At 46.4% G+C, this 27,675-nt stretch overlaps 2 protein-coding genes across 3 annotated transcripts in view; both read right to left on the reverse strand.

The window, feature by feature from the left end:
- TRPV3 (transient receptor potential cation channel subfamily V member 3) overlaps nucleotides 1–4,802 on the reverse strand; it is a 30,982-nt gene extending 26,180 nt beyond the window's left edge. The window contains exons 1-2 of the mRNA XM_044390808.3: nucleotides 4,683–4,802; nucleotides 2,118–2,238 (exon numbers count right to left, since the gene is read on the reverse strand). Coding sequence (XP_044246743.1) covers nucleotides 2,118–2,236 — 119 coding nt within the window. The 5' untranslated portion in view covers nucleotides 2,237–2,238; nucleotides 4,683–4,802. The remainder of the gene's footprint in view (nucleotides 1–2,117; nucleotides 2,239–4,682) is intronic.
- A 3,895-nt stretch (nucleotides 4,803–8,697) lies between these two features.
- TRPV1 (transient receptor potential cation channel subfamily V member 1) overlaps nucleotides 8,698–27,675 on the reverse strand; it is a 34,438-nt gene continuing 15,460 nt past the window's right edge. For both annotated transcript variants that reach the window (XM_026517888.4, XM_057318253.1), the window contains 6 exons: nucleotides 23,812–23,977; nucleotides 23,314–23,380; nucleotides 20,341–20,663; nucleotides 18,783–18,910; nucleotides 18,101–18,216; nucleotides 8,698–9,638 (listed from right to left, as the gene is read on the reverse strand). In XM_026517888.4, the coding sequence (XP_026373673.1) occupies nucleotides 9,466–9,638; nucleotides 18,101–18,216; nucleotides 18,783–18,910; nucleotides 20,341–20,663; nucleotides 23,314–23,380; nucleotides 23,812–23,977 (973 nt within the window). In that variant the 3' untranslated portion in view covers nucleotides 8,698–9,465. The remainder of the gene's footprint in view (nucleotides 9,639–18,100; nucleotides 18,217–18,782; nucleotides 18,911–20,340; nucleotides 20,664–23,313; nucleotides 23,381–23,811; nucleotides 23,978–27,675) is intronic.

Consider the following 27,675-nt stretch of genomic DNA (forward strand, 5'->3'; position numbering starts at 1 on the left):
TCTACTCAACCAATATTTATTGAGCTCCTACCGTGTACCAGGTGCTGTTCTAGGAGATGGGGATTAAACGGTGCACAAATGGGCAAAAATCCACTTGAAGAGCTCTTGTTCCAGTAAATTGGTCAGACTGGCCCCAAGGATTGGACCATAGCACAATGAGGCCATTGCTTTCCCTGTTCCAGACAACACACTGACCTTCACCTGTAAGATCCTCGATGGGAGGAACTACACTTGCATTGTCCTTAATTCTCCAGAACCCAATACTTGTTCTGACACTTAGAAGACTTAACTGAACAGAGGAGCAGAACTAATGGATAGCTAATGTGTGAAAGGAAGGAAAAACTGCTGGTCAGATAGATGGACAGATGAGTTGGATGGATGAATAAGACGGATAGATGGATGGATGGATAGATGGGTGAATGGATGGATGCAGGCATGCACGGATACATGGAAGGATGGGTGAATGGATGCATGGATGGCTGAGGAATGAGTAGTTGGGTGGGCACATTGGTGGGGAGATGTAGAGGCTGGTGGAATGAACCAATAAAAGGACAGACCAACACAAACCTCAGCTGACTCCTGTTGGGCTCTCTGTTGCCCAAAGCTTTCATCTTTTTCTCAGTCTTGCCCAAGAAGTTGAGGAAGGGTCCTTTGCTTCTCCTCCAACTCCTCTCCTTCTCAGGGCCTCCTCCCAGAGTCCAAAGGGGCCTCAAGGATGGACCAGGAAACCAGATCATGACAGCATCTATCTATTCCAGGCCTGGAAACCAAAGAGCCCAAGGGAGTGGAGGAAATATATCCTCATCTCACCATGAAGTGTACTCCTTTGTCCTGAGGACTGTGTTGAGCCACCAGGACACGTACTCATCAACTCACCCACTCTGTCTCTCATCGTCTCACCTGCTCCTGCACTGACCCACCTACTTACTCAAAAACTACTAATATGCTCTGTGTAGGAAATGTGGGAAGCAGGGAAGGAAGAGATGACCCTTCCAGGGACCCTGTTCTCAGAGATCTGTGGCTCGGGAAAACCCCCCAGAAGCAGAGAGGACAGCACGAGAAAAGCTTTTATGGCAGAAGGCAAGGACTTTGTTGGAAGAAGGAAGTCTTCAGTGGCTGGGAAGGAGAGTGGTGAAAGCCAGACTGGAAAGACCCCTGACTGTGAGCAAGGACCCAATTCCTGGGACAGGGAGCTGTAGACCATGACAGCCCATCCCACACATGCCTTATTTGCCACTGCACATGCCACATCTCCCCTGTCACCATGACAGATGGTGATGTCTTGGCGACGTGACATCCTGGCTTCTAACCCGCATCATATGCTGTTTGTTTATTCCTACCTTTGATCCAGACCAAAGGCACCTCACAGGTGTCATTAACTCAGGTGAGCACGCAGCTCTACACCATCTCTCCTTCATTTATGTCCCTTTGAAGACGAAGAACTATCCCTGAGCATCCCCAGGGCTGGGAAGGAGGCTGTGTGACCAACTACTTTGTTCCAAGGAATGCTCAAGTGCTCTGATCTCCAAAAGGCCAGCTCCTCTGCAGCCTTCATCAGCCCATGTCTCTACCCCAGGGCATCACCTTGCCCAGGATCCAGTAAAGAGGCCACAGTGGTAGCTGTTCATGAGAAATAGCATGATGATTCAGGAAAATCTCCAGGTCCAAAAATCTCTCCCTACCTAGACTTCTTGGTACCTTCAATCCCACCATTAGTACAGATTTCCTTACTGGTCAGACTAGCCTTCTTTATTTACATTGAATTTTTTCTTTTTTCTTTTCTTTTCTTTTCTTTTCTTTTTTTTTTTTTTTCTATCTAGGCTGAGTCCTATACTCAGTTTTGAGGGAGATGCCCAAACCTTCAGGGAGAAGTAGGCACTTGAGGGTCCACAAAGAATGCTTGGGAAGATGTTACTGCCTCATGAGACAAAGGTCACACCTCACACCCAGGCCGTTGGCTGTGTGAGGCCATAGGTAGAGCTGAGTCTGAGGCTAAGTTCATGAACAGGGATAGGCTCAGAAAAGGCAGCTTGACTATGGGAAGATCATCCCTGAAGATGGGCACCAGAATCCCTCCTGTGGCGTCACAACACAGTGCCCAAGCCTGCCCATCCTACCTCTTCTTGGTGGGGGTGACCTCTGCTGACCTCTTCTCCTGCAGGACGGCAGGGTTCCCACTGGGGACGGCAGCTCTTCTGCCCATGAGGGGCACCATCTCCTTGGGGTGGGCATTCATGGCTGGAGCACAATCATAGCACAGATGCGTAGGGTGAGTGGGCATGGAGGAGCTTCGGGGCCTTCAGACGCCCATGTGGCACTAGGTGGTCCCTGCTCATAACCCCAGGATGAGGAGCTCACTCTCTACCTTCCCAGGCTGCCAGCTCTTCCCAGGAACAGAGAGACTGTCCCTGTGATTTATTCTGTTCCCTGCTCCAGCACCTCTGCCCCTGTGCATCCTAGCAGAGCCCAACAGAGCTTCCAGGCAGAGACCACGATGCCTTTAGCTTCTCTCAAGACAGCATCACCCACCAATCTTCAGGTGAACTCCCAAGAATTAGCTCTGCTTGTTCAATGTCCCTATCAGAATTTCGTGTTCAGCGATATCTTCAAGAGAATAGGACTATAACCTCCTTTGTTCTAGACACTATGCTCCTAGTAATACAGCCTCTGGCCTCTTCCGTGCTTCAGATTTCTTACCTTTGGTGGTCTCTGCAACTAAGACACTGATCATCTTTGTCTCATCCACCCAGAGCTGAGTGCAACCAGCCTTATGGCTATCTGTCCATTAGACTCCCTTCTCACCTGAAGGGAGCAGCTGAGCCCCCTCCCTAGGGGCAGAGGAAGCAGCCCTTCGGTCCTGACCTGGTTTACTGATGCTCAATACAGGCTGTACCCCATGCTGGGCTCAGAGGGATGTGCTGGGGAGAGGAACTTACATATCTTTTGAGAACTCTAGGGGGACCTTAGAGGTTTCTGTGTAGAGGAAGGAAGGACAATCCAGGCAGAGGGGAGAGCCTGAGCAAAGACCAGGTGTCAAGAAAGTTAGCAAGTGGCAAAGAGCTGGTGTGGCTGCAGAGCCTGGGGAGCTCCTGGGGACCACTGGCAGTGAGAGGCTCCAAAAACAGGTGGGACCATGCAGGCGGGGCCTGGGATACCGTGAGGAGTTGTAGCTGGTCAAGAGCAGCAGGGCATGGGAGGGCCCTGGGTTACACAGGAGACAGCCATGTTAGAGATAGCAGACTGTATGGGGGATGAAGGAGACTAGACCACGGAGCTAGGAGAAGGCTGCTGTGGGAGCATTGGCATGGGGAAGGCTGGGCTGGCCATATAGGATGAGATGGACAGGGCAAAGGGTTGCGTGGACAGGAGGTGACTCTGCAGTCAACAGGGAGCCATTCTCAGCTTGAGCAGCCCTCAGAGAACTCCCTCAGGGTCATGGAGGTAGGGGCAGGGGACAGACTTCTGTACGAAGAGCCCAGCTAGGTGGGGTGGACCTATGGCCACAGGTAATCCTGGCCCAAATAGGAAGGCTTCCCGGAAGAAGTATCCAGAGCCGTTTGTCATCACACTGCAGTGAGGTTTGGAAATGGGACAGCTGCCCTCCCCAAAAGTAAGCAGCCCTGGGAGAGGAGGAGTTATCCAGGGGAAGGCTTTGGCTTTGGAGTGCAGGGACCTTGAGGCAGGGACCTTTGAGGAGGGGCCTTGAGGTCAGATAGATGAAGTATCCTACTGAGAGAATCGTGAGCATGCAGGTCCCTGGCCATATCCACAGTCACAGGATGAGGATGGGTGGCCTTTGCCACCTTCCTCTGCCCGAAGTGGTCCATGGACGAATAGAGCTAAAAGGCTGAGCTAAACCAAGAGTGAAGGAGAGGGATGGAGGGCATGTCTCTTACCCCTCCCTGGGCCTCTGTTTTCCCTTCTGATAAATGAGTTGAAAGGACTCCCAAGGACCCTAGAGCTCTCCCCCATGACAGCTGGCTGCTCCATCCTCCCTGCTCTGGACCCATGAGTTGGGGCAGTCCTGGGAAGCTGGGGCAGGAGAGGGTCAAGGAAACTCTGGGCTGGAACTATAATTAGCAGTGATAATTAGCTCCCTGAGTCACCTCATAAACTCCGCATTCTCACCTGCGGGACTCTCTCACTGCCTTGCCCTCCCTCTCTGGGTTTGGGCTTCCTCACCTGGGAAGTGCCTCCCAACCCCTGATACTGACTGCAGTGGCTTTTCTTGGAAGACACACCAGGCCTGGGGGCCACAGGAAGCCCGTGCAGCTGCTGGCTCAGCACCTATGAGGTGCCTAGGCCTTGTCCCTCTCAAGCTCTGAGCCACCTCATCTTATCCTGAACGCCCCCCTCACACTCCTGCACTGGAGAGCCACATCCTGGGGCCTCCTGGTGAAGACAAGAGCCTCACCTTTGCCCCTTGTGGCTGTGAGCCCTTCCCCCTCCCTAAGATCTCCAAACCTCAGGGAAGTTTCCTGAGTCCATCAGAACCTATGCTCTGGCACATTCCCTGGGCCAAGAGCTCACCCCTCCTGCTAGAATCCAAGCTTCTTCCCAACCCCTCCCCCAAGGCCTATCAGCAAAGGGCAGATGTGGCCTAAAGGACCCCCTTAGGTCCTCGCTCTAGGGTCCCCTAGGACCTTGGAAAGCACTGGCTGCCATGTGTGGTAAGGACTCACCTGGTGAGGTCTGGGTGGTAGTGGCGGCCCTTGCTCTGAGATCACCGCATGTCCTGGGCCCGAGGACCCCTGGAGGGACTGTGGCTGAGGCGGCGGGAGGTTCTCATCATAGGCAGAGAGATGGCTGAAATGAGGCGTCAGAGGCAGAACTGGCTGGGCCACCTGCCCTAGGCGTCGGACAGGCCACACCCACCAGCCATAGCTGCAGCGCCTGCCCACCCACATGCCCTGCCTGAGTCACCCCCACACCCACACGGCAGCCCAACCTAGGAGAAGGCAGGGGAGGCAGCAGGTGCCAAGGCCAAAGTTCTGGTCCCAGCTCTTTTCTCTCTTATATGTGATGCTTCCCATCACAGGCCCCAGTTTCCCCAACTGGGAAATGGGAATTACAATAGCTACTTTCCAAGAATGCTGTGAAGAGTCAAAGAGACCATGCTGGTGGGAGAGCCTAATGAATGGTCAAGTCAGGGCTCTGCCCTGAGCCCTAGGAGGAAAGGCCACAGCTAAGCACTGGCCTGGTTGATCCCAAGATGGCCAGTCCCAAGACTTGGTATTTGTCCTTCAAAGTCTGGGATCAGATCCTTTTAGAGACAAAGGAAGTCCCCATTCAAAGCTTACCACCAGAAATTATGCACTTCAGACCTTAATGTCAGACAGCCTCACCGCTTTCTGGCTATACGACCTTGAGCAAGTCATTTCTCCCATTTCCTGTCTGTGAAATGTGCATAATAAACCTACCTTGCAGGAATGCCCGGGGGGCTCAGTCGGTTAAGCATCCGCCTTGGCTCAGGTCATGGTCCCAGGGTCCTCGGATCCTTGCTCAGCAGGGAGCCTGCTTCTTCCTTTGCCTGCCACTCCCCCTGCTTGTGTGTGCTCTCTCCCTCTGACAAATAAAAAAAAATCTTAAAATACAAAACAAAACCCTTAAATAAAATAAAATAAAATAAAATAAAATAAAATAAAATAAATAAATCCACCTTGCAGAATTACTTGAGAAAACACATAGAAAGGACTTGAACAAGGCCCGGGGTACAGAAAGAATAAACAGTGACAGCTATTAATTCTTACAGGTTTTGTCATCCCAATCCATTCCCCCAGCAACCACCTGGGCCACCTGCGCCCAGGCCAGATGATGGGGAAGACTCTGTGCCCTCCCTCCTCACCCAGGCTGCCTCTGTGAAGGGGGCGGGGCAAGGCTGGGAGCCCTGACTGTCTCTTGTCATTCAGGAATTGCACACCTGTTCCCTCTGGCAGACAGGACTGGGAGGGAGCAGGAAGTCTTGCTGACAGGGATGGCGCCCATGACTGATGAAGCAGGGATTTCCCCAACTGCCATCTGGGGCAAGTCCCTCCGTCCCTCATCACCACAACCTGCCAGGCCTGGGGAGAGGCAGGAGGCAGGCTCAGGCTTCTGACCATAGGGAGCAGGACCTATGGCCAGTAAGGGACGGGAAGCCTGGCTTCAGGACCAACAGGCTTTAATGAGGGTAAATGACGGGCTGATTTTGCAGTTTTGCATCAAGGGATCCTGAAGTTCCCACAAACATTGCCTGAAACTCCTTCATGACCTTGGATCAATCATAGTCTTCCCTCTAATACTCAGTTAGTTTCCCGTCTGACTCAGCCCCTTGCCCCTCTCAGCTTGCTTCTCACTGCCTCAGAACCCTAGGGATGAGGCTGTTGTCAAATTTCAGTGTTCACGTTTTGCCTGGTGTTAGCACTTTATCTCAAAGGCCAGGCTGGAACTGCCCTAAAAGGCCCCTGTCCTCACCCAAGGACACACACTGTGCCCAGCAAGAAGTAAGCGGAGCCTTCTCTGGTGCGTGTGGGAGCAGGGACCAGGTCTCCGACAGAGTCAGAGCCACCAACCACCCCCCACCTCCAGCCCCTGCTTCCACCCCAAATACAAGGAAACAGCAGCTCCTGCCCCTTGAGCTGGTCTATGTTCAATCCCAGTTAATCCAACACATGGTGAGAGCCCACAGTAGGAGACAAGGCAGGGAAGCAAAGGCCAGTATAGGGTTCAGAACTGAAGAAGGTGGTCTCCACCCTCAGGAAACTGTGGGCCACACAGGAGACAGGCTCAGGCAGGAGCCATAACCCCACCAAGCAGTTTGTAAGAACAAACAGGCTCAGGTCACTGAGGAGGAAGGAAATCCCGCCCATGGGGAAGTGGGGGATGGGCTCAGGGGAGGGAGAGCGTTTGGGCTGGACTGGGAAGGAGGGAGGACAGTGTATACTGGGAGAGCGGCAGGAGCAGGACTGGGAAGCAGGAGAACCAGACTGGGAAGCACATTCGAGGCGTCATGATGAGCCTGGGTGAGCAATGTACAACCTTGGTGGGGTATCAGACAGGACCTGCAAGTCGGGCCATGAGCCACTGAGTCAGCCCTGACCCTTTTCAATCACAGGAGGCTGCACTGGGCCAGCCTTACGGGGTACAGAGCCCTGTTGAAGATGCTCTCACCCATGGGGTCAGGCAGGGAACTGACCCGGCTGGACTGGACCGAGTCAGCCCCTCAAGCCAAAGGCAACCCTTCACCAGCGGAAACCCCGGCTGCGCTTCCAGTGGAGCGGGTGCGATTGATTCCCACCCTGTGTTTGGGGCCCACATGGCACGGTGACAGGAGTGTGAAGCCAGGAGTCCGGCCTTCCTCTGCCACGCCTGGAGCCCCGTTAGAAGCCAGCATTGCCCACTCAGCCTTGGCCACTATGTGGGTGACTTTTAGTGCTCAGTCACAGCTGCCCCAGGGCCTGGGTACCCAGGAGGACTGACAAACTGCCCTCCACAGTCCAGCTCCTCATACCTTGGAGCAGCACGAGCCATGCCGTGCCCACCCTTCCTCAGTGAGCCATGCTGTGCCCATCCTCCAGCTCCTGTGACAGTGCACGGAACAAGTGGAGCCTAAATAAAAAGACAACAGTGACAGAAGGAACCTTCCAAATGGGCTGCGTGAAGCAAAACACCAAGGGGAGATGCAGCCTGGGGCCGGGGAGGGACATGGCGGTGAGAGGAAAAGGGCATCTTCTGGACATTCCTGCCCCAATCCTGCTTCCCAGAAGCCCAAATTTTAGGCAGCCCCTAGACATCTGCCAACATACCCTACATGGCCCCCATCTCACCAGACTGCTGTCAGTGTCTGTCTACCCTGGACTGTAAAACCCCCGACAAAGGACATACCAGGCAGGAGTGAAACACCCTTACCTCCTCCCCACACCTTCCAAACCCTGCAGACATCAGACCCTGGTGGCAGGTGCACAGCTCTCCCCTTGAGAAAGAGGAGGAAGAGAGGAGGAAGAGAAGAGGTCTCTGTGGGGTAAGTGCATGCGGCAATGGGCCAACCCCTTGACCTGCCCTAGGAAACACCCCACTTGGTGCAGTGAACAAGGAGGGAGGACTGGGAGCCAGGCAGAACTTCATCAACACCCTCGGGCCTGAGCAGCACCCCCACCGGGGATTCTGGCTTGTGGCTCACCCTGCCTCCAGGTGTTGGAGGGAGGGGTATGGGGAGAGAGAGATAAAGAGACAGTGACAGATACAAAAGGGCCAAGAACAGGCTAACTTGCATGTGTGTCCTTTTTTAAACAACACAGGTTTACACAAAAGGTTATGATCGTTTATTTTAGCAAAGAACACCCACAAGATTCCTTACAGCTCTGAGTAAGTTTGAAAGTTGATCTAATTTGCAGAAACTTGCAAATATCTGACATTCACATGACACCGTCTAAGGAAGGCCTACAGGAAAAGTGAGGGGTCTGAGGCCCACAACACAACAGGAAGCAGAGAGCCCTCGTGTGTCTGCTCCCCAGGGATGGACTGGCATGCCCCAGCCCGTTCTCTGCCAGATAGCCTGGCACTGGTTAGGTTCCAGGCTTTGGAGTCAGACTGCCCGGGGTCAGACCCGGACAATGCTGTTTACTGGCTGTGTAACCTTACCAACTGTCCCAGCCTCGATAGGGCCACACACACACCCCAGAGCCAATGAGCTGTGGACCCACAGTGACTGGCACAAAGTTCACACTTGATATGATATTTATTTTTTTACTTATTACTTATTTACTTATTTGATGAGTGACAGGATGGATGGAGGTGGAAGTATGTACCACTGCAGGGGAGCAGGACTATGGTCACCACAAACGGAAGATCATTAAAAAACTCTTGCCACGTGCTTCTGAGACATGGTTCGGTACTTTTATCTGAATAGCAATAGAGCTAATGTTTTTGGAACTGTGATGTATCACACAGAAGGAGGAGGTCACTCTGGCAAAACCTGATTCTGGCAGAGCTGGAAATAGGGCCAGCCTCCCCACCTTCTCCTAGGAGTAAATGACATCATCCCTAGACCATTCTGTTCAGGGGAGGCATTCAACACAAAACAGAGAACAGCTTCAGCATTTTACATCAAAGGACATGTTCTGTTTTGTTCTAAGAGGTGTTTGCCTGGGCCTCATTTACTTTTACTCCTAGTAATATAATATAAAACAAAACAGGGGCAGCGCATATGTCCACACAAAGATTTATCATTCATGATACTTAACAAAGTCAGTAAAAATAGGAGAGCAAAATCCTTTCCTGGAGGGAGATTCACTTGGGGACAGTGAAGGTTGGATGACTATTTCTTCCCACGCATCCAACAATGCTTCCCGCAGCTTGTCCGGAGCAGGTGAGGACGGTGCCTAGGCAGGCACAGACCAGGCCAGGCTGCTCAGAGTGCCCTATTGTTCCCTACACAGTGGGATATTCTGAGGCCCAACAGTGTTAAGAGTACCCTAGAGGGGTCCCTCACTTCTCCCCTAAAGCAACAGGATCCTTGAAGACCTCAGCATCTTCTGGCTTGAGGGACCCTGCAAAGTGCCTCAGATGAACTTCCTCCGGCTGGGCAGGGTGCCTTTCTCTTGTACTTGTGTCTCTTAAAAGGGGGACCAGGGCAAAGTTCTTCCAGTTTCTTCCTGAAACTAAAGGGTAAAACATCATTACTACCTTGGATGAAGCAAGCAGAAATAAACACATATTTATTGGCCTTACCAACTTGTTGGTCTCTTAAAGGAGACCCAGACATTTTGGTGCTTCCTGAGACACATGGATAGGTGCCATGTCCTCTTCCCTTACTTGCTTAAGGAGACTTATCCACTCTGGAAGATCCTAAATTCTTTTCCTTCACCTCACCCTGACTTGCAGGGACCTCATGAGTCTATTGCTTGCCTTTCCCAGTCTCCACTTCCTACCTGCCCACAGGGGAGGGAGAGCAGATCTCCACAGAGCAACACTGGGGCCTGCCCCATTGTGGGTCCACATCAGGTCAGCTGTAAGGTGATGAACACCAGTCAAAGAATCAGGATTTAGGGACCAGGCCCCACCAGGGCACAGCAGATTGAGAACAATGCCAAAGAAACCATGGTGACATTAGGCCTTGAATGGGGCTCTCATGTGTGGACAGGGAACTCCTGAAGAGAATCCAGTTGTCACCCCCATAGCCACCTCCAGCTTCCCAGCCACCTAGCAAACTAACAACCAAAAGGGGAAGCTGTACATGTTCTCTTCCCACTGCCAGAGCCCTGCTCAGCCAAGTCCTCTGATTGGCCAACCTGGGTCTAATCTCACTGGAAAACTAGACTCAGTTTATACCTCCTACCCTCAGGCCATAATTTGGGCTCCTCTGCTGGTGTCTAACACTGACCACATGTCAAAGGCATCAGGAATATGGGAGGCTGGGCCCATCATGACCACTCCAGCCAAATCCCCAGGTCTTGGTGTTCACCCCAGGCCTGCAGGCTGACACCAGCCTGCCCCCAAACATAGTCTTATATCAAGCATCACCTGCTGAAGCAGGATCCCTTGGGGAACTCAGGCATTGAAGTAGGACTTCATGGGGATATAGACCAGGTCTCACTGAGACACAATCTTCTGGCTGGCTCATTGTCGAGGACAAACAGCCTCAGAGACTGCTTGGCGCAGCTCTAGCTCAAAGGCCCTGAGAGGAGGCGTGGGGCTCCCAGTGCCCACTTCCCACAGTCCTGATGCCAAGACTCCTTCAAGTGCCCTCTCTAGCTCAGCTACTGACTGCTTTCTTCCTTGGCCTTTCTCGCACGCATTCTTTCGCCCCTTCCCAATCATACACACTCTGTGGGTGGGAGAGCTCCTTGTTATCTGAACTGTATGACTATTCATTACTAAAGTTTCCACTGCTACAAAGTTGTACAAAAAAAGCAAAATCCTCAGGAAGTACTCACTAATTATAAATGTGAAATCAGGGAACCTCTAACCATCTCCTACCCCAACCCAAGTAACATGAATGTGTATATCCCTGATACATATAAAGATATGTCAATATCTTTATTAATATCACAGTGAATGTGCAATGTTATAAACGCCAACAATGTCACGCAAACACAATGCAAATCAACTGCAAAGTAAAACAGCAAATCTTTAAAAGATGTGAGGTTTCATGAAATCAGTAAGACTGATATTAGAAAACTGCTCAAAGTATAGGCGAAATCATCTTTGAATGGCTCTGTGACAAAGTTAGACCAGTAACAACTGAAGAGATAATAAGTATTATGGCATGACACAGGAAGTGCTTCTAATGAAACTAGTAGGAAAATTACAGGATTGCAGGAGGCTTTTGATTAAATAGATTTCTACTTCTAGCCCTGATGGAGTATGTGGTACTGGGCTAGCCACCCTGTTGTAAACAACCATAAAACAGGACAAAATACTTGCAGTAAATGTTTTCAGGCATAGGACACAGACTGAAAACTGCAACTGCTGAGAAAAACTGAAATTCACAAAGTGAGCCTTGTGATCGCCCTGATACTTTGCATAGGGACAGTTTCTCTGACTGTGGTGCAGTGAGCTGGAGTCCAAGCAGTACCTCTGAACTAAGGAAGAAGAGATCAGGGTTTGGGGCAGCTGAAGGAGCTAGAATCTGTGAGACAGGGCACAGAAGAAGAGGAAGAAGAGAGCTGTGGGGGTGCAGGTCTAGAAGTCTCTGGTCTGGGGGCTGGACTGCGTAAGTGAGATTACATAAGTCTTACCAGACAGTGGCCGCTATAGGGCTGAAAGTGGGATAGAAATACTAGAAGCTGAGCAGTACTGAGTGGAGAGACCTCCTTAACACCTTTTTTCTACTCTGAGGATCAAGTTAAAATAACAGAAATGCCCTACTTACTCTACATGCCCTAGAGTAAGGTCTACACAAGACCCACCCTAACAAAGCCTAAAACTAAACCCTGACAAGATCCTCAGTGGAAACAGTTTGGAGGTTGAGTCCCACAAGTTTTATGGAATTGGCAAATACCTTGGCATTTCACAGATCTGCCATAATAAAGTTTTAAACTTTATCACACAAGTTCAGGGTGATTCATCAATAACTGAACTACCAACTAAAACAAAAATTCAATTCGGTTCTCTACAACATATTATACACAATGCCCAGTATACAATTGAAAGTTACCAGACATGCAAAGAAACAGGGAAATATAACTCACAATTAGAAGGAGAAAAAGCAGTCAATAGAAACTGCCCCCAAGATGGACCAAAGGTTACATTTAGTGGGCAGAGAATTTAAATGAACTGTAATTAATATTTGAAAAAAAACCCAAAGGAAAATAGGATCTTGATGAGAGAACAGCTAGAGAATCTCAGGAAAGAAATGAAAACTGTAGGGGCACCTAAGTGGCTCCGTCGTTAAGTGTCTGCCTTCAGCTCAGGGCGTGATCCCGGTGTTCTGGGATCGAGCCCCACATCAGACTCCTCCGCTGGGAGCCTGCTTCTTCCTCTCCCACTCCCCCTGCTTGTGTTCCCTCTCTCGCTGGCTCTCTCTCTCTCTCTGTCAAATAAATAAATAAATAATCTGAAAGAAAGAAAGAAAGAAAGAAAGAAAGAAAGAAAGAAAGAAAGAAAGAAAGAAAGAAAGGAAAACTGTAAAAAAAGAATAATAACCAAATAGAAATTCAAAAGCCAAATAGCATAATACTTGAAATGTCAGTAGATGAGCTTAATAGTAGTTTGGAGATGGCTAAGGATAGGATCAGTGAACTTGAAGACAGAACAATAAAATTATCAAATTTGAGAAACAGAAAAAAAATCAAGGAAAAATAAAGCCTCAGAAACCTTCGGGACAATATCAAATGATCTAAAATACATGTAGGGGCACCTGGATGGCACAGTCAGTTGGGCATATGACTCGATTACAGCTCAGGTCATGATCTTGGGGTCCTGGGATCGAGCCCTGTGTCAGGCTCCACACTCAGTAGGGAGTCTGCTTGAGGATTCTCTTTCTCTCTCTCTCCCTCTTCCTTTGCCCCTCCCCCTCCTCTCTCTCTGTCTCTCTCTCTCTCTCTCTCTCTCTCTCAAATAAATAAATGAATTTTAAATAAATTAAAAAATACATGTAATTGGAGTTCCCCCAAAAGAAGATAGGGGCAATGAAGCAAAATACATATAGTTTCCCAATTTGATGGAACACTGATGTACAGATCCAAGAACCTCGGGCAAACCCTAAACAGGGTAAACTAAAGAAAACCAAACCTAAGCACATTTTACTCAAACTGCTGAAAACCAAAGATGAAGAAAATATTTTGAAAGCAGCCAAAAGAAAAAAGATAAATTACATACAGGAATGCAAATAATGAGCAACTTTTCGTCAGAAACAATGGAGGCCAGAAGATACTGGAGAAAAAGTTAGTGTTGGAGTTTTTTTTAAAAAGAAAAAAATATCTGTTAACCCACAATTCTTTACTCAGTGAAAATATCCTTCAAACAAGAGAATGAAATTCACTTTTTCAAGTAAACAAAAGCTGATATGAAACTAATTGACAGCAATAGAAATTAGACAAGTAGTTACCTGGGATGGGGAGGGTGGAATTGATTACAAAGAGGCATTAGGGTATTTCCTGGCATGATGGAAATGTTCTGTATCTTGAGTGGGGTGGTGGTCGCCTGAGTATACATTTGCCAAAATTTAGGCAACTGTACATTTAAAATGTGTGCATTTCATTGTATGTAAATTATCTCAGGAAGGTTGATTTTAAGTTTATAAAGTATAAAAAATGAGTTTCCCTATGAAGCAATATCAAATATGAAAGATGCACTATCATGCTATCAGGCAAGTTGATCTGAAAATTGTGCCGCTTGCCCCACCCTACCAAAAAAAACCCCAAACTGTCAACATCTGATTCATTCTTTGTTCAAAAATTAGTAACATCAGCAAAATAATAAAGTAGGCAGCTCCCAAAACCTCGGTCTCCACAAAAATATCAAAAAAACAGACAGAAACTTTGGAACCAATGTTGTCACAACTCTGGGAAATAGTCCAAGGTTTATAGCAAACAAGCAAATGCTGAATCAATTTTTAAAAATCAACGTAAAAGTGGTAGGGAAGTAAAACTATAGAACTCTTACAAAAAAAATAGGGGAAGATCTTCAAGACATTGGATTTGGCGAGAATTTCTTACACATTACACCAAAAAAATAGGCAATAAAAGAAAAGAATAGATAAATTGAGCTTCATCAAAATAAAAGCTTTTATATCAAAGGACAACTCACAGAATAGAAGAAAACACTGGCAGGTGATATGCCTGATAAAGGATTACTATCCAGAATGTATAAAGAACTCCTGTAACTCAAAAACAAAACAAATTTTTAAATGGGCAAATTGCTCGAATAGGCATTTCTCCAAAGAGTACCTATAATGACAAATGAGCATATGAAAATATATTCAAAATCATTACTCATTAGGGAAAATCAGATCAAAACCACAATGAGATGCTACTTCACATACATTAGGATGGCTACAACCACCACCACAAAAACCCAGAAACAGCAAATGTTGGTGAGGATGGGGAACCCTCACGTATTGCTAGTGGGAATGTACAGAAATGCAGCTGCTTTAGAAAATAGTTTGGCGGTTCCTTAAGTAAGAAATGCCATACGAATTAAATATGCTGCAGTTAAAAAGTTCATAGTTGGATCTTGGGAGCCGGCGGGCAGTCCGCTGCGAGGCGAGCTACCGCCCCTCCCTGCCCCTTGCCTCTAGGAGCCCCCTCGATGCTCTTAGCTGAGTGTCCCGCAGGGCCCGAAGCGTTTACTTTGGTTTTTTGTTTTGTTTTGTTTTGTTTTTTTAATGATTTTTATTATATTATGTTAGTCACCATACAGTACATCCCCGGTTTCCGATGTAAGGCTCGATGATTCATTAGTTGCATATAACACCCAGTGCTCCATGCAATACATGCCCTCCTTACTACCCATCACCGGTCTATCCCATTCCCCCACCCCCTCCCCTCTGAGGCCCTCAGTTTGTTTCTCATAGTCCATAGTCTCTCATGTTTCATTCCCCCTTCTGGTTACCCCCCCCTTTCTTTATCCCTTTCTTCCCTAGCGATCATCCTAGTTCTTATGTTCCATAGATGAGAGAAATCATATGATAGTTGTCTTTCTCTGCTTGACTTATTTCACTTAGCATTATCTCCTCCAGTGCCGTCCATGTTGTAGCAAATGTTGAGAACTCGTTCTTTCTGATAGCTGAGTAATATTCCATTGTATATATGGACCACAACTTCTTAATCCAGTCATCTGTTGAAGGACATCTCGGCTCCTTCCATGATTTAGCTATTGTGGACATTGCTGCTATGAACATTGGGGTGCATATGGCGCTTCTCTTCACTACGTCTGTATCTTTGGGGTAAACACCCGGTGGTGCAATGGCTGGATCATAGGGTAGCTCAATTTTTAACTTTTTAAGGGACCTCCACACTGTTTTCCAGAGTGGCTGTACCAATTGCATTCCCACCAACAATGTAGGAGGGATCCCCTTTCTCCACATCCTCTCCAGCAATTGTTGTTTCTTGCCTTGTCTATTTTTGCCATTCTAACTGGCGTAAGGTGGTATCTCAGTGTGGTTTTGATTTGAATTTCCTTGATGGCTAATGATTTTAAACATTTTTTCATGTGTCTGTTAGCCATTTGTATGTCTTCATTGGAAAAGTGTCTGTTCATATCTTCTGCCCATTTTTTGATTTGTTTATTTGTTTCTCGTGTATTGAGTTTGAGAAGTTCTTTGTAGATCTTGGATACCAGTCCTTTATCTGTAGTGTCATTTGCAAATATATCCTCCCATTCTGTGGGCTGCGTCTTAGTTTTTCTGACTGTTTCCTTGGCTGTGCAGAAACTTTTAATCTTGATCTATATTCTAGAAACTATAAATCACTCTTGAAAGACATTGAAGAAGACACAAAAAGATGGAAAAATATTCCATGCTCATGGATCGGAAGAATTAACATAGTTAAAATGTCCATGCTACCCAGAGCAATCTACACTTTCAATTCTATCCCAATCAAAATACCGAGGACATTTTTCAAAGAACTGGAACAAATAGTCCTTAAATTTGTATGGAAACAGAAAAGGCCCCGAATCTCCAAGGAACTGTTGAAAAGGAAAAACAAAGCTGGGGGCATCACAATGCCGGATTTCGAGCTGTACTACAAAGCTGTGATCACAAAGACAGCATGGTACTGGCACAAAAACAGACACATAGACCAATGGAACAGAATAGAGAGCCCAGAAATGGACCCTCAGCTCTTTGGGCAACTAATATTTGATAAAGCAGGAAAAAACATCCGGTGGGAAAAAGACAGTCTCTTCAATAAATGGTGCTGGGAAAATTGGACAGCTACATGCAAAAGAATGAAACTTGACCACTATCTCACACCATACACAAAAATAAACTCCAAATGGATGAAAGACCTCGATGTGAGACAGGAATCCATCAAAATCCTAGAGGAGAACATAGGCAGCAACCTCTACGACATCGGCCAAAGCAACCTTTTTCATGACACATCCCCAAAGGCAAGAGAAACAAAAGATAAAATGAATTTATGGGACTTCATCAAGACGAAGCGTTTACTTTGAAAAAATTAGAGTGTTCAAAGCAGACCCGAGCCGCCTGGATACCGCAGCTAGGAATAATGGAATGGGACCGTGGTTCTATTTTGTTGGTTTTCGGAACTGAGGCCATGATTAAGAGGGACAGCCGGGGGCATTCGTATTGCGCCGCTAGAGGTGAAATTCTTGGACCGGCAAATTAAAAAAAAAAGAAAGAAAGAAATGCCATACGACCTAGCAGTTTCATTTCTACCCAAAAGAACTGAAGCATCGACTCCTGATTTCAGCTCGGGTCTTGATCTCAGGGTCATGAGATTAAGCCCTGCGTTGTCAGGCTCCACACTGGGTGCGGAGCCTGCTTAAGATTCTCTCTCCTTCTCCCCCACCCCTCCCTCCTGCCTCTCTATCAATTAATTAATTAATTATTAATAATAAAACCTGAAGGCGGGGAGTCAAACAGAATTGTGTACACCAATGTTCATAGCATTATTCACAATAGCCAAAAAGATGGACACAATCCTGATGTTGATTGATCGGATGAATGGATAAATAAAATACGGTATACACCTACAATGGAATATTATCGAGCCAGACACAAAAGGTGTGTTCCACCTAGACGAGGTACCTACCCTACGCAAAATCACAGAGACAGAAAGTAGAGGTTACTAGAGGCTGCGGGGAGGGAGAAATAGGAGTAGTTGTTCAATAGGTACAGAGTTTCTGTTTGAAATAATGGAAATGTTTTGGAAATAGAGAGTGGTGAAGGTTGCACAACATTGTGGAGGCAATTAACACCAATGAATTGTACACTTAAAAAATGGGTAAAAAGGCAACTTTTGTATTATACCTATTTTACCACAATTTCCTAAAAGCTAAAAACAAAGAATTAGAGCAGAATTGTAATTATAACTCAAAATCTGTTCAATACAAGCTAGGTTTGCTTCATTTTTAAGTAAATGCCCTCAATTAGACCTTTAATTTAACATGTGCTATTAAATGTTTGCCATCAACTGTTAAAGGACTGTTTTTCTGGTGGTGATTTTCTGCAGAGCATTTCTGCCCAAGGTCTATATACCTTTTACTCTTCCCATTCTTCCTCTGCCTGCCTGGATGTGTTCATGCAGGGTGAGTTTTTGCCTGTACCTGCTTGTGTCCGTAAGCCTCACAGACCTGAACGTAGACACTCGGTATGAGGAACGGGAAGAGGAGACAGGGCAGCCCACAAGGCCAGCTGTCCCAGATGGCTGTATATGGGATACACTGCTTCCTCTGGGGCACTTGAGGACAGCTTCCTGGGCCAGGGTGCTGGCAGAGCTGGTGAACATGGGCACATGGCACAGTGAGCTGTGCAGGAATGTGTGACAGTACACAAGGGGGCCTGGGACTGAGTGTGTGCAGGTGCTTGACCCTTGGAGCTGTTCCAGCATCCAGACTGTGGGGTGAAGAAGGCCTGCAAGGAGCAAGGAACCCCAAGGCTTCACCTGCCCAACATCAGGCCACCTCCATGCCACAGCACCCTTCCCTCACACCTCACCTCTGCCTGACCGCAGGGAGAAGCTCAGGGTGCGCTTGATGCCCTCGCAGTTGCCCGGGTCTTCATTGATGATACCTACATTGGTGTTCCAGGTGGTCCAGTTGACCTCATCCACCCTGCAGGGCAAGGAGACAAGGGAGATAGGAGCTGATGGCCTAAAAGCCATACCTAGCTTCCTAGGTTGAGGGCTTAGTGTCACAGGCCAATCTCAAGAAGCCTATAGACCAGGATGGGGAGACATATCTGGTAGGGGGAGGGCTGAGAGGGGCCTGCTTTTTGGACACCACCCCCAAAGCTATGTTCTCTGACTGCATCATGAAGCCCAGGGACTTTAAATGCTGGATTCCTGGTTCTGACCCTGATCACTGGATGACCTCTTTTGGACACTTCATTATCTAGTAGGTCTCCTATGCCCACAGTAAGTCCCTGATGTCCATAGCTGAGCCTTTGGGTAGCCCCCGTACCTACCTATAGCTGGCCGTGGAAGAGTCCCCTATGCTCATTACTGGTCCCAGGAAGCCCTAAGGCAGGTTTCTGTATCCACAGCTGGCTCCAGGTGAGTCCCCTATACCCACAAAGCCCCACAATGGCCTCTGTACCCATAGCTGGCTCTGGGTAGATCCCTGATATCTATAGCTAAGCCCCTGAGCTCTCTAAGTTTGCTTTCCTGCCTGAGCATTACCTGAAACACCACCTGTAGTCATCCTTGCCATCAGGTGTGTACCCCACTTGCAACAGCTTGCCTGAGCGGAAGGCCTTCCTCATACACTTAAGGAAGCTCTTCTCCGTGTCCAGGATGGTGATAGCTCTCTGTGAGAAGACACAGAGAGCACAGGGGCAGAGGGCTTATCCTGGAGCTTCCCTTGGATGCCAGTGGGGATTCCAAGATCAGCCTCTCCAGAGTTTCTCCCAGCCCCAGTGCCCCTAAGCTTCACCTCTAGTGACTTCTATATCAGGCTTGTTTCTGCAGCCTGACAGGTACACACTCCAAGCTCAGCCTATCCAGCCCAGACCTGCCCAGGCACTGCTGGTGCCTGCCAGGTTGGGTTGGGGCAGGGCCTCCTGTGAGTGATGTGGAGTGTCCAGCCCCAGACTCTTCCCTGAAGTGCTCACAAAGGGGCAGGTACTATAGTAGTTAGGTGCAGGGCCACAAGATGGGACTGCTTGGCTACTTGCTACAGATAGTCCCCAACTTACGATGGCTCAACTTAATGATTTTCAACTTTACGATGGTGTGAAAGCAATACACATTCAGCAGAAACCACACTTCAAGTTTTGAATGTGGATCTTTTCCCAGGCTAGCAAAATATGGTACAATCCTCTCTCGTGACACGGGGAGGTCCCAGTCAGCCATGCGACCCCAAGGGTCAACAACCAGTACAGTTAAAACCACTCTGTACCCATACTACCATGCTATTTCTCATTTTTATTATAGTATTCAATAAATTTCATGAGACATCCGACACTTTATGATAAAATAGGCTTTGTGTTAGATGATTTTGACTAACTGTAGGCTCATGTTAAGTGTTCTAGGCACATGTAAGCGAGGCTGGGCTAAGCTGTGACGTTCAGTAGGCTGGATGCATTAAATGCGTTTTTAAATTATGGTGGCTTATTAGAATGTAACCCCATTGTAACTTCAGGAAGATCTGTAGTTACCTTGGACACAGATACCTAACTTCTCTGTGCCTCAGTGCCTTTATCCAAAAACGGGAACAGTAATGGTAGCCACTTGATAGTATTGTTGTGAGAATTAAATGAGAGGCTATAAAACACTTAGAACAATACCTAGTATAGAGTTCATGTGACTTAGTAAGAATGACACTTTTATTATTAGGTGGGAGGGTAGATATGGACCAGGTGCCTCAAAAATGCAGTTGTCAGGGCTCACCCCATTCTAGCTGTTTCCCCCAAGTCTGGTCTCTGGTGCCCACCCTAGACCAAGCTCCTGTGAGGTGGGCACCCCATGGGCTGAGCCCTCCATCGCCTGCTGCTGGGGACTGCCCAGCCACAGTAAGCATATGTCTGTGAACACCAGTTGGTGATGCTTGGGAGGGAAACCCTGAAGGAGGGACCAGAAGGGAGTCAAATGGGGGAGATGCTGCTGCTTGATCCCCCAGGGCTGCCTGGGCTCTCTGCCCTTCCTCAAACCCTGCAGGGGCTCACACACCTAGCTGTGTTAAGCAGCAAACAGAGCAGCAGATACCCTCCTGCTGCACATACCCCACCCACTGACCCACCTGTAGCTTCCAGATGTTCTTGCTCTCCTGCGCGATCTTATTGACAGTCTCACCCATGAGGGCAATGAGCATGTTAAGCAGAAGGATATAGGTGAGAATCACGTAGGCCAGCAACAAGATGATGAAGACAGCCTTGAAGTCATAGTTCTCGGTGAACTCCAGGTCGCCCATACCAATGGTGAACTTGAAGAGCTCCAGACACGTGGAATACAGGCTGTTGTAGGAGCTATCAGGTGGCCGGCAGCCAGGCCCTCGCCACCTGTGCAATGTGGACTCAGCTGGCACAGAGTTATTCTTCCCATCCTCAATCAGCGTCACCACCGCTACAGGGCATGGGGAGGGACAGGTGCAGCTGGATGGAAGCCAAGACAGATCCACCAACAGACACACCCCATATCCCAGGATGGGTCTGCAGCTGGAATGCTGCTTGGCCATAGGACACTTTTTTGTGAATTTAAAAACAGAAAAACAACCTCCTACTTCAGTACTATCAGCAAACTGTCGTAGTTTACTTGATCCTTGCACAACATGGGTTTGAACTGCATTAGTCCTTTTATACACAGATTTTTTTTTCAATAAGTACAGGATAGTACTGTAAATGTATTTTCTGCATGATTTTAATATTTTCTTTTCTCTGGCTTACTTTATTATAAGAATACAGTATATAATATATATAACATCTAAAATATGGGTTAATAAACTGTTTATGTTATTGGTAAGGCTTCCGATCAGCAGTGTGCTATTATTAAAGTTTCGGGGGAGTCATTTGCAGATTTTTGACTGTGCAGGGAATTGGTGTTCCTAATCCCCATGTTGTTCAAGGGTCAACTGTATACTGTTTTGTTACTATAAGAACTTTATCATCATCTGCTATGAAAAAACTGTTAAATATGCAAATCTATATATACAATGTGAATACAGTCATCTTTGTGCAGCACACAACCTGCCTAACTTTACATATCAGTTCTGAATCCACACCCAGCTTCTCAATCACACCCTGTCTGCCTGTGCCCCTTAGACGGTGACCCAGAGCCAGCTCATTCCAGAATGACGGGGACTAAGCAGCTCAGAGCAGAAGAGCCTCTTGCTGCATGCTACACCTTTCTTTGGGAAATATAACCTGGAGCCAAGAGCTTCTGTAGCAGTTGTGCCCCATGGTTACTGCATATCCGGTATCCATTAACCCACTTGGCCAAATCCCTTCCTGGGGGTACCAACATACCAGGGCCTTCAGACCAGGTGCCAGAGCCCATACCCATCCCTATCAGTCAAAGCTCCTAGTCAAAGCTGTCCATAACTCCAGGACAGAGATTCTGAAACAGGCTGTGAACCACGTAACTACAGGACTCCGACGAGGATCAAAGCAGAACCAGGTGCCCAGAAATGCCGTGGATGTGTCAGAAGGGCACAGGAACCTGCTTGGAGAGGATGACTCCTCGCACAATCTCAGCATAGTAATAGTGAAGATTATGACCCATTTAACAAAGTGAGAAGCCATGAAAAAGAAACAAAACCAGAAAAAGAATCTGTGAGGCCATGCTGATGTAAGTAATAAAGGAATGTAGGAGAATGGAAAGCTACATTGGAATGCCAGCTAATGAATGTAGAAGGAATGACAGAGCTAGAAAACCATCACCTGGCAACTATTAGGATTAAGTGATTCAAGTGAGAATCATCAGTGGATGCTAAAACTACCAGTTGAAAGTTTGATGAGAAACAGGATATTTACCTAGTCTCAAAGCATCTCCTCACAAATTACTTATTGATTCCAAAAGGAAAAATAATTACTTGACAATAATCTAGCAGACCCATCAAAACCAAGTAATTAAAGTTAACATCACCAGAAATGGGCGGGACTCTTGAGACAATGCACTGAGGAAGACATTACTCATTACTTCCTTGATATTCTGATAAAAAATGCATACCTGAATCTAACTGTGAGGAAACATCAGACAAACCCAAATTGAGAGACATTGTAAAAACTAGCCTTTACTCATTAAAAATGCTAAGGTCACCAAAGACAAGGAAAGACTGAGGAACCATTCCAGGTTAAAGAAACTAAAGAGACATGACAACTGAATGTTAAGCATGATCAGGAATTTTCATTTCTGTAAAGGACATTATTAGGAAAATTGGTGAAATCTGAATAAGGCTGGTAGATTAGCTAATAGTACTGTATTGATGTTTATTTCCTTATTTTGATAATTATATGTTGTTTATGTAAGAAAATACTCTTGTTTTTAGGAAATGCAGACGTTATGCAGTGGTAAAGGGCTGATCACGTCTGCAGCTTACTATTTTTTTTTAACTTTGGTGGTGGTATTTTTTACTTTGGCACGTGCGTGTGTGTGCATGTGTCTGTGTGTGTGTAGCAGGGAGAGAATGTGATTTTAAAATGTGGTATAATTTGGGGAATCGGGGTAATAAGTAAAGAAAAGTTATTTGCATTATTCTTACAAGTTTTCTGAAAATCTGAAATAACGTCAAAATTAAAATTTAAAAAGGGGCACCTGGATGGCTCAGCTAGTTAAGTGCCAATTCCTGATTTTAGCTCAAGTCATGATCTCAGGGTCATGAGGTCAGGCTTTGTGCTGGGCATGGAGCCTACTTAAGATTCTTTCTCCCCTTCTCCCTCTGCCCCTCTCCTGCTCTCTCTCTCTCTCTCCCCCTCTCGCCAAATTAATTAATTAATTAATTATTAAAAATAAAAAGTAAAAAAAAAAAGCTAAGCCAAAATGCAGCTATACTATATATAGGCAAACAGCACTTCCTACCTCTAAAATTTCTTACAATGTTTCATGAATTACATTTCCAGGTTCTCCTGCTCATTTCTGTGTGTTCTTTATTTTCCAGCTCTGTCACCTGCAGATAGACACCCCAGTGGGCCTCTCCCCACCCAGCCCCTGCAGAGTCCTCAGGAAGCTGAGGTGAGCAGGATCTCTGCCCCCCAACAGCCCTGAGCAAGCCAATTACCTGTGGAAAACCCGAACAAGAAAACAAGGTAGACAAACATGAAGCGACACAGGTCTCTCAGGATCATCTGCAGGAGAGAGCAGGCTTGTCAGAACCAAGTCCAGTCCCAGGCAAGGCCAAGGGAAGGGTCAGGACTATGTCAACCTGGGGGTTAATCTTGAGCCCAAGTAGAACCGGAGAACATGCAGGAAGGTTTGGTCTGGTGGTTTTCAGTTCTGGGGTCATAAGGAAGTCATCCATAGCTCCCCCTTCCTTGGCCTTTGTTCTGGTGGGAGAGAGGGGCTGGTATATAGAGGGGTCAAGTTTCAGGGGAGCCCCCAAACCTGGGTCAGGGCCATATAGCCTGATTCTTGAGGAATTAGCTGGGAAAGTGGGTCCTGAACTAAACTAGCACCTCCCCAGACATTACAGAGGATGGACAGAGTTTGTAGACCATGTCCCACATACCCCTGGTATAGACAGGCTCTGTGGAGAATCTACCTGGACACTGGCACCCACCTTCTCAATCATAACAGCATAGATGCCCATCTGCTGGAAGCCTCGGGTGTAGTAGAGCATGTTGGTCCAGCCCATGGCCAGGGAGAACACCATGGAGGCCACGTACTCCTTGTGGTGGCAGAAGTACAGCACCACGGTCCCCAGCATGAACAGTGACTGCACAAAACTGAAGGTGGAGGGATAGGAAGCTCTGTCTGTGAGCACCCAAGAGACCTGGCACCCCCTCAGAAGCACAGACCATAAGCTGTGGTAGGAGCTAGGCTTGGCTGTCCTGCCTCCTTTAGCCCATGATACTCCGTGGGAGCAACAGCATCCCCAAGGGGGCAAAAGTTGGTTGGGGGGTGCAAAATCTTATTCTCTTTTTGTAGAAAGCACAAATATTAATACAGTACATAGACAACTATACAGTATATTTGTAGTACTTTACATATTCATCCCAGGTCTCCTTGTTCATCATGGCCTCCTCCTGAAAATTCCCCCAACTACCTTTACACTGTAGACCACACTGACCACCTCAACTCCCATTTGTATGAGAGAACCCAGCAAAAAATTACCACTGTGCTGATCTGAGTCTACTGCAAACTGATGTCAGTAGACTGGCTCATCAACTGGAATTCTGCTGCAAAGGAAAACTATTCTCTGTATTCGCAGAACCTTAGCCAAAATAAGAATTGACACAGTTGACATAGGTAAAGAGCTGCTGTGGGGGCAGATGGAGCCCCCACATATGAATTTGGGAAGCAGTGGACAAATGGAAACTGACTTAGCATAGCAGATGCAACAAAACTAAACCCATATCTGTACAGGGCAAAGCTGAGAACCAATTCATTTAATCAAGGAGTCTCAAAAGGCTTAGGAACCTCTGGAGGAGAGGTGAAAAGACCTAAAATAAGGAAGAGTGGAGGTTTCATCTCTGAAGAAGGTAAAACAGAGGATCCTTGGATCCACTTTCATCAAACAACAGTGAAAACATTGGTATTTTACCAAAAGCAGGAGACTATATGATTTTTATATAATTCAGATTACAGAAAGCCCTCCTTTCCACTCAGTTCTCAGAAATCTGGCAGCCAGACTTCTTCCCTTCGGGTAGAATACTGAAAAGATGCAATCGACTAACTTTGGATATTCTTCAATAAATAACTTACACAGACTAGTTTATAGTGAAGCTCAAAATTGATAAGCCCTATTCACACATTAAGAGCTTCTAGAGACGCCTAGGTGGCTCAGTCAATTAAGTGTCTGCCCCTGGCTTGGGTCATGAGCCTAGTGTCCTGGGCTCAAGCCCTGCTCCATGGCTCCCTGCTCAGTGGGGAGCTTGCTTCTCCCTCTCCCTTTGCTGCTCCCCCTGCTTGTATTTCTCTTGCTCTCTCTCCCACTCTCTGTCAAATAAATAAATAAAATCTTTTTTTTTTAATTTTCAAAAAGAGCTTCTAAACAGCTTTTCAGTCCTCCACTCTTACTCATGAGCAGATATCAAAAATTTCCAAATATTCTCTAACACAAAAGATAGAGCAAAACAAGAAATTGGGAAACAAGAACTTGGAGAAAATAAAACCTATGCAAAAAGAAGACAAAATTACCCAAAACTATCTTAACAGTCTCAGAGAGACAAAAGAAGATTGCATCAATGAAAAAAGAATAGAATGCTATAAATAAGGAACAAAGAATTTTTTTAAGAGTACCTAGAAATTAAAAACATGATATAAAAAATAATAAACTCAATAGAAGGTTTGGAAATTAAAGTTGATCTGAACCTCCCGGAAAGAACAGTCAAAGATAAAGAGATAAAACACAGGTGAAAAATATAAGAACTGGTTCAGACTAGGTCAGGAAGTTCAATATACATATCATAGGGTTCCAGAAGAGAAATTAAGAAATAAAGGATATAAATTTCCAGAATGAAAGAGCCCCCTAAGTGCCCAGAACATTGGATAAAAACACATCTACATCAAGACTACATCATTAAGTTTCAGAACACTAGGAACAAATAGAAGATACTACAGATTTACAAAGAGGAAAACCAAACCAGGTCTTAAAGGAGGATCCAGAATCAGAATGGTTTTGAGTTTGTCATCTAGAATACTGGAAACAAGGAAACAATGGAGAAGTATCTTCAAATTTTTAGAAGAATTTTATACCCAACCAAGCTATCAACAAAACATGAAGGTGTCGTAGAATATTTTCAGACATGCCAGATTTAAAATAAATTTTACTCCCCCCTTCCCTACTATGTGTCCTCTCTCTTTGGCTAAAGGATGCCTTCCCCCCAAACAAAGGAGTGAATCAGTAAAGAGGAAGACATAAGGTTCAGAAAATAAGGGATCCAAATCAGGAGAGAAGTGAAAGGGATCTCCAAGGTGCTAGGGAAGGGCTAACACCTTGGATGTATACGTGACAGCAGTGAGACTCAAGAACCACGTATGGTGAAAGCTGCCTCACTGTGCTCTCCACCACAAGACCATCCTTTTCACCAGATGACAATACTGAAGGATGTGCTCAAATAAAACAAGGAGGAAAATCAAGAAAGAGACAGGAGTCTAACCCAGGAGGACAGCAGTGAGCACCCCAAGGCTGGCAGCAAAGAGGAGTCCCAGGATGACAGCTAAGCAGCAGGCCCAAAGAGCAACCAGCTCAGTTAGAAAGAGAGGACAGCACTCCAGGAGGAAATCCCTCAAGAAAAAAAAAAGGAGCAGGGGATTCCAATCATATAATTCAGGTGACTGATTTTGAGAAAAATTGTACTGAGAGGCTTCCAAATATGTGGGACGAGTTAACAGTGGATACAAAGAAACCTAAACGAGTAAAAATGAGACAATTACTAACTTTAGGAAAAACAAGAAAAAAAGATATAGTATATGATGAAGCTCAACTGTGAATATGCTTGTAGAGACCTAAGAACGTAAATTACTCGATATCCAGTAAAACAAAAATTACTATGAACCACATTAGAAGGCTAGAGGAGTGGAAGAAGAAGGGAAGGAAGTACAAAGATACTAAATCCTCATCTACCAGGTAAGTAAACGTCAGAAGAAAGTTACAAGAATGAAAAGTGATTGTCCCTGGGAAGGAGGAATACAAGGAATGGGAAGGGTTAAGATGAGGAACTCATATACTGACTATAAGTTTTTAGTACTCTTCCATGTTTCCCTATGTGCATGGATAGCTTTGAAAACATAAAATAAATTTCTAACCTGCCTACAATGGGTCTTCCTAGAAATAGAATCAAGTTTATTGGCCTAATGCTATGTAGGAGAATATTGCTTCTCTTAGTAAAGCAAACCAGCATTATACTAACCCTATAGACCCTGCCCTTTGGGGTTCAAGTGTAAGTATCTCAGAGAAAGACAAATACCATATGATTTCACTCACATGTAGAATTTAAGAAACAAAACAGATGAACATAGGCACTGGGAAGGAAAAATAAAATAAGATGAAAATTGAGAGAGGCAAACCATAGAGATGCTGAACTCTGGGAAATAAACTGAGGGTTGCTGGAGGGGAGGTGGGTGGGGGGAAGGGGTCATTAACTGGGTGATGGGCCTTAAGGAAGGCAATTGACGGAATGAGCTCTGGGTGTTAAATGCAACTGATGAATCACTAAATTCAACCCCTGAAACTAATAAAAAACAAAACAAAATAAAACAAAAGTGTAAGCATCTCAAGATTACAGTAAAAGGATGGGATTTGTGAGTCCTAGGGACAAGCGAGCTACAATTTGAAGAGAATCAACTACTTGTATTTGCCAGGAATCAAGAGAGAGGCTTCAGGAATGAGGGAAGCCTAGAAATAGAGTGAAGTCCATAGAAGAGATCCCAGGAGAAGAACCCATCCCCATCTGAAGGCCCCCTTTGTATCCTGGGTCCT

This window comes from Ursus arctos, unplaced genomic scaffold (genome assembly GCF_023065955.2).
Source record: "Ursus arctos isolate Adak ecotype North America unplaced genomic scaffold, UrsArc2.0 scaffold_24, whole genome shotgun sequence".
In the NCBI taxonomy this organism is placed as follows: domain Eukaryota; kingdom Metazoa; phylum Chordata; class Mammalia; order Carnivora; family Ursidae; genus Ursus; species Ursus arctos.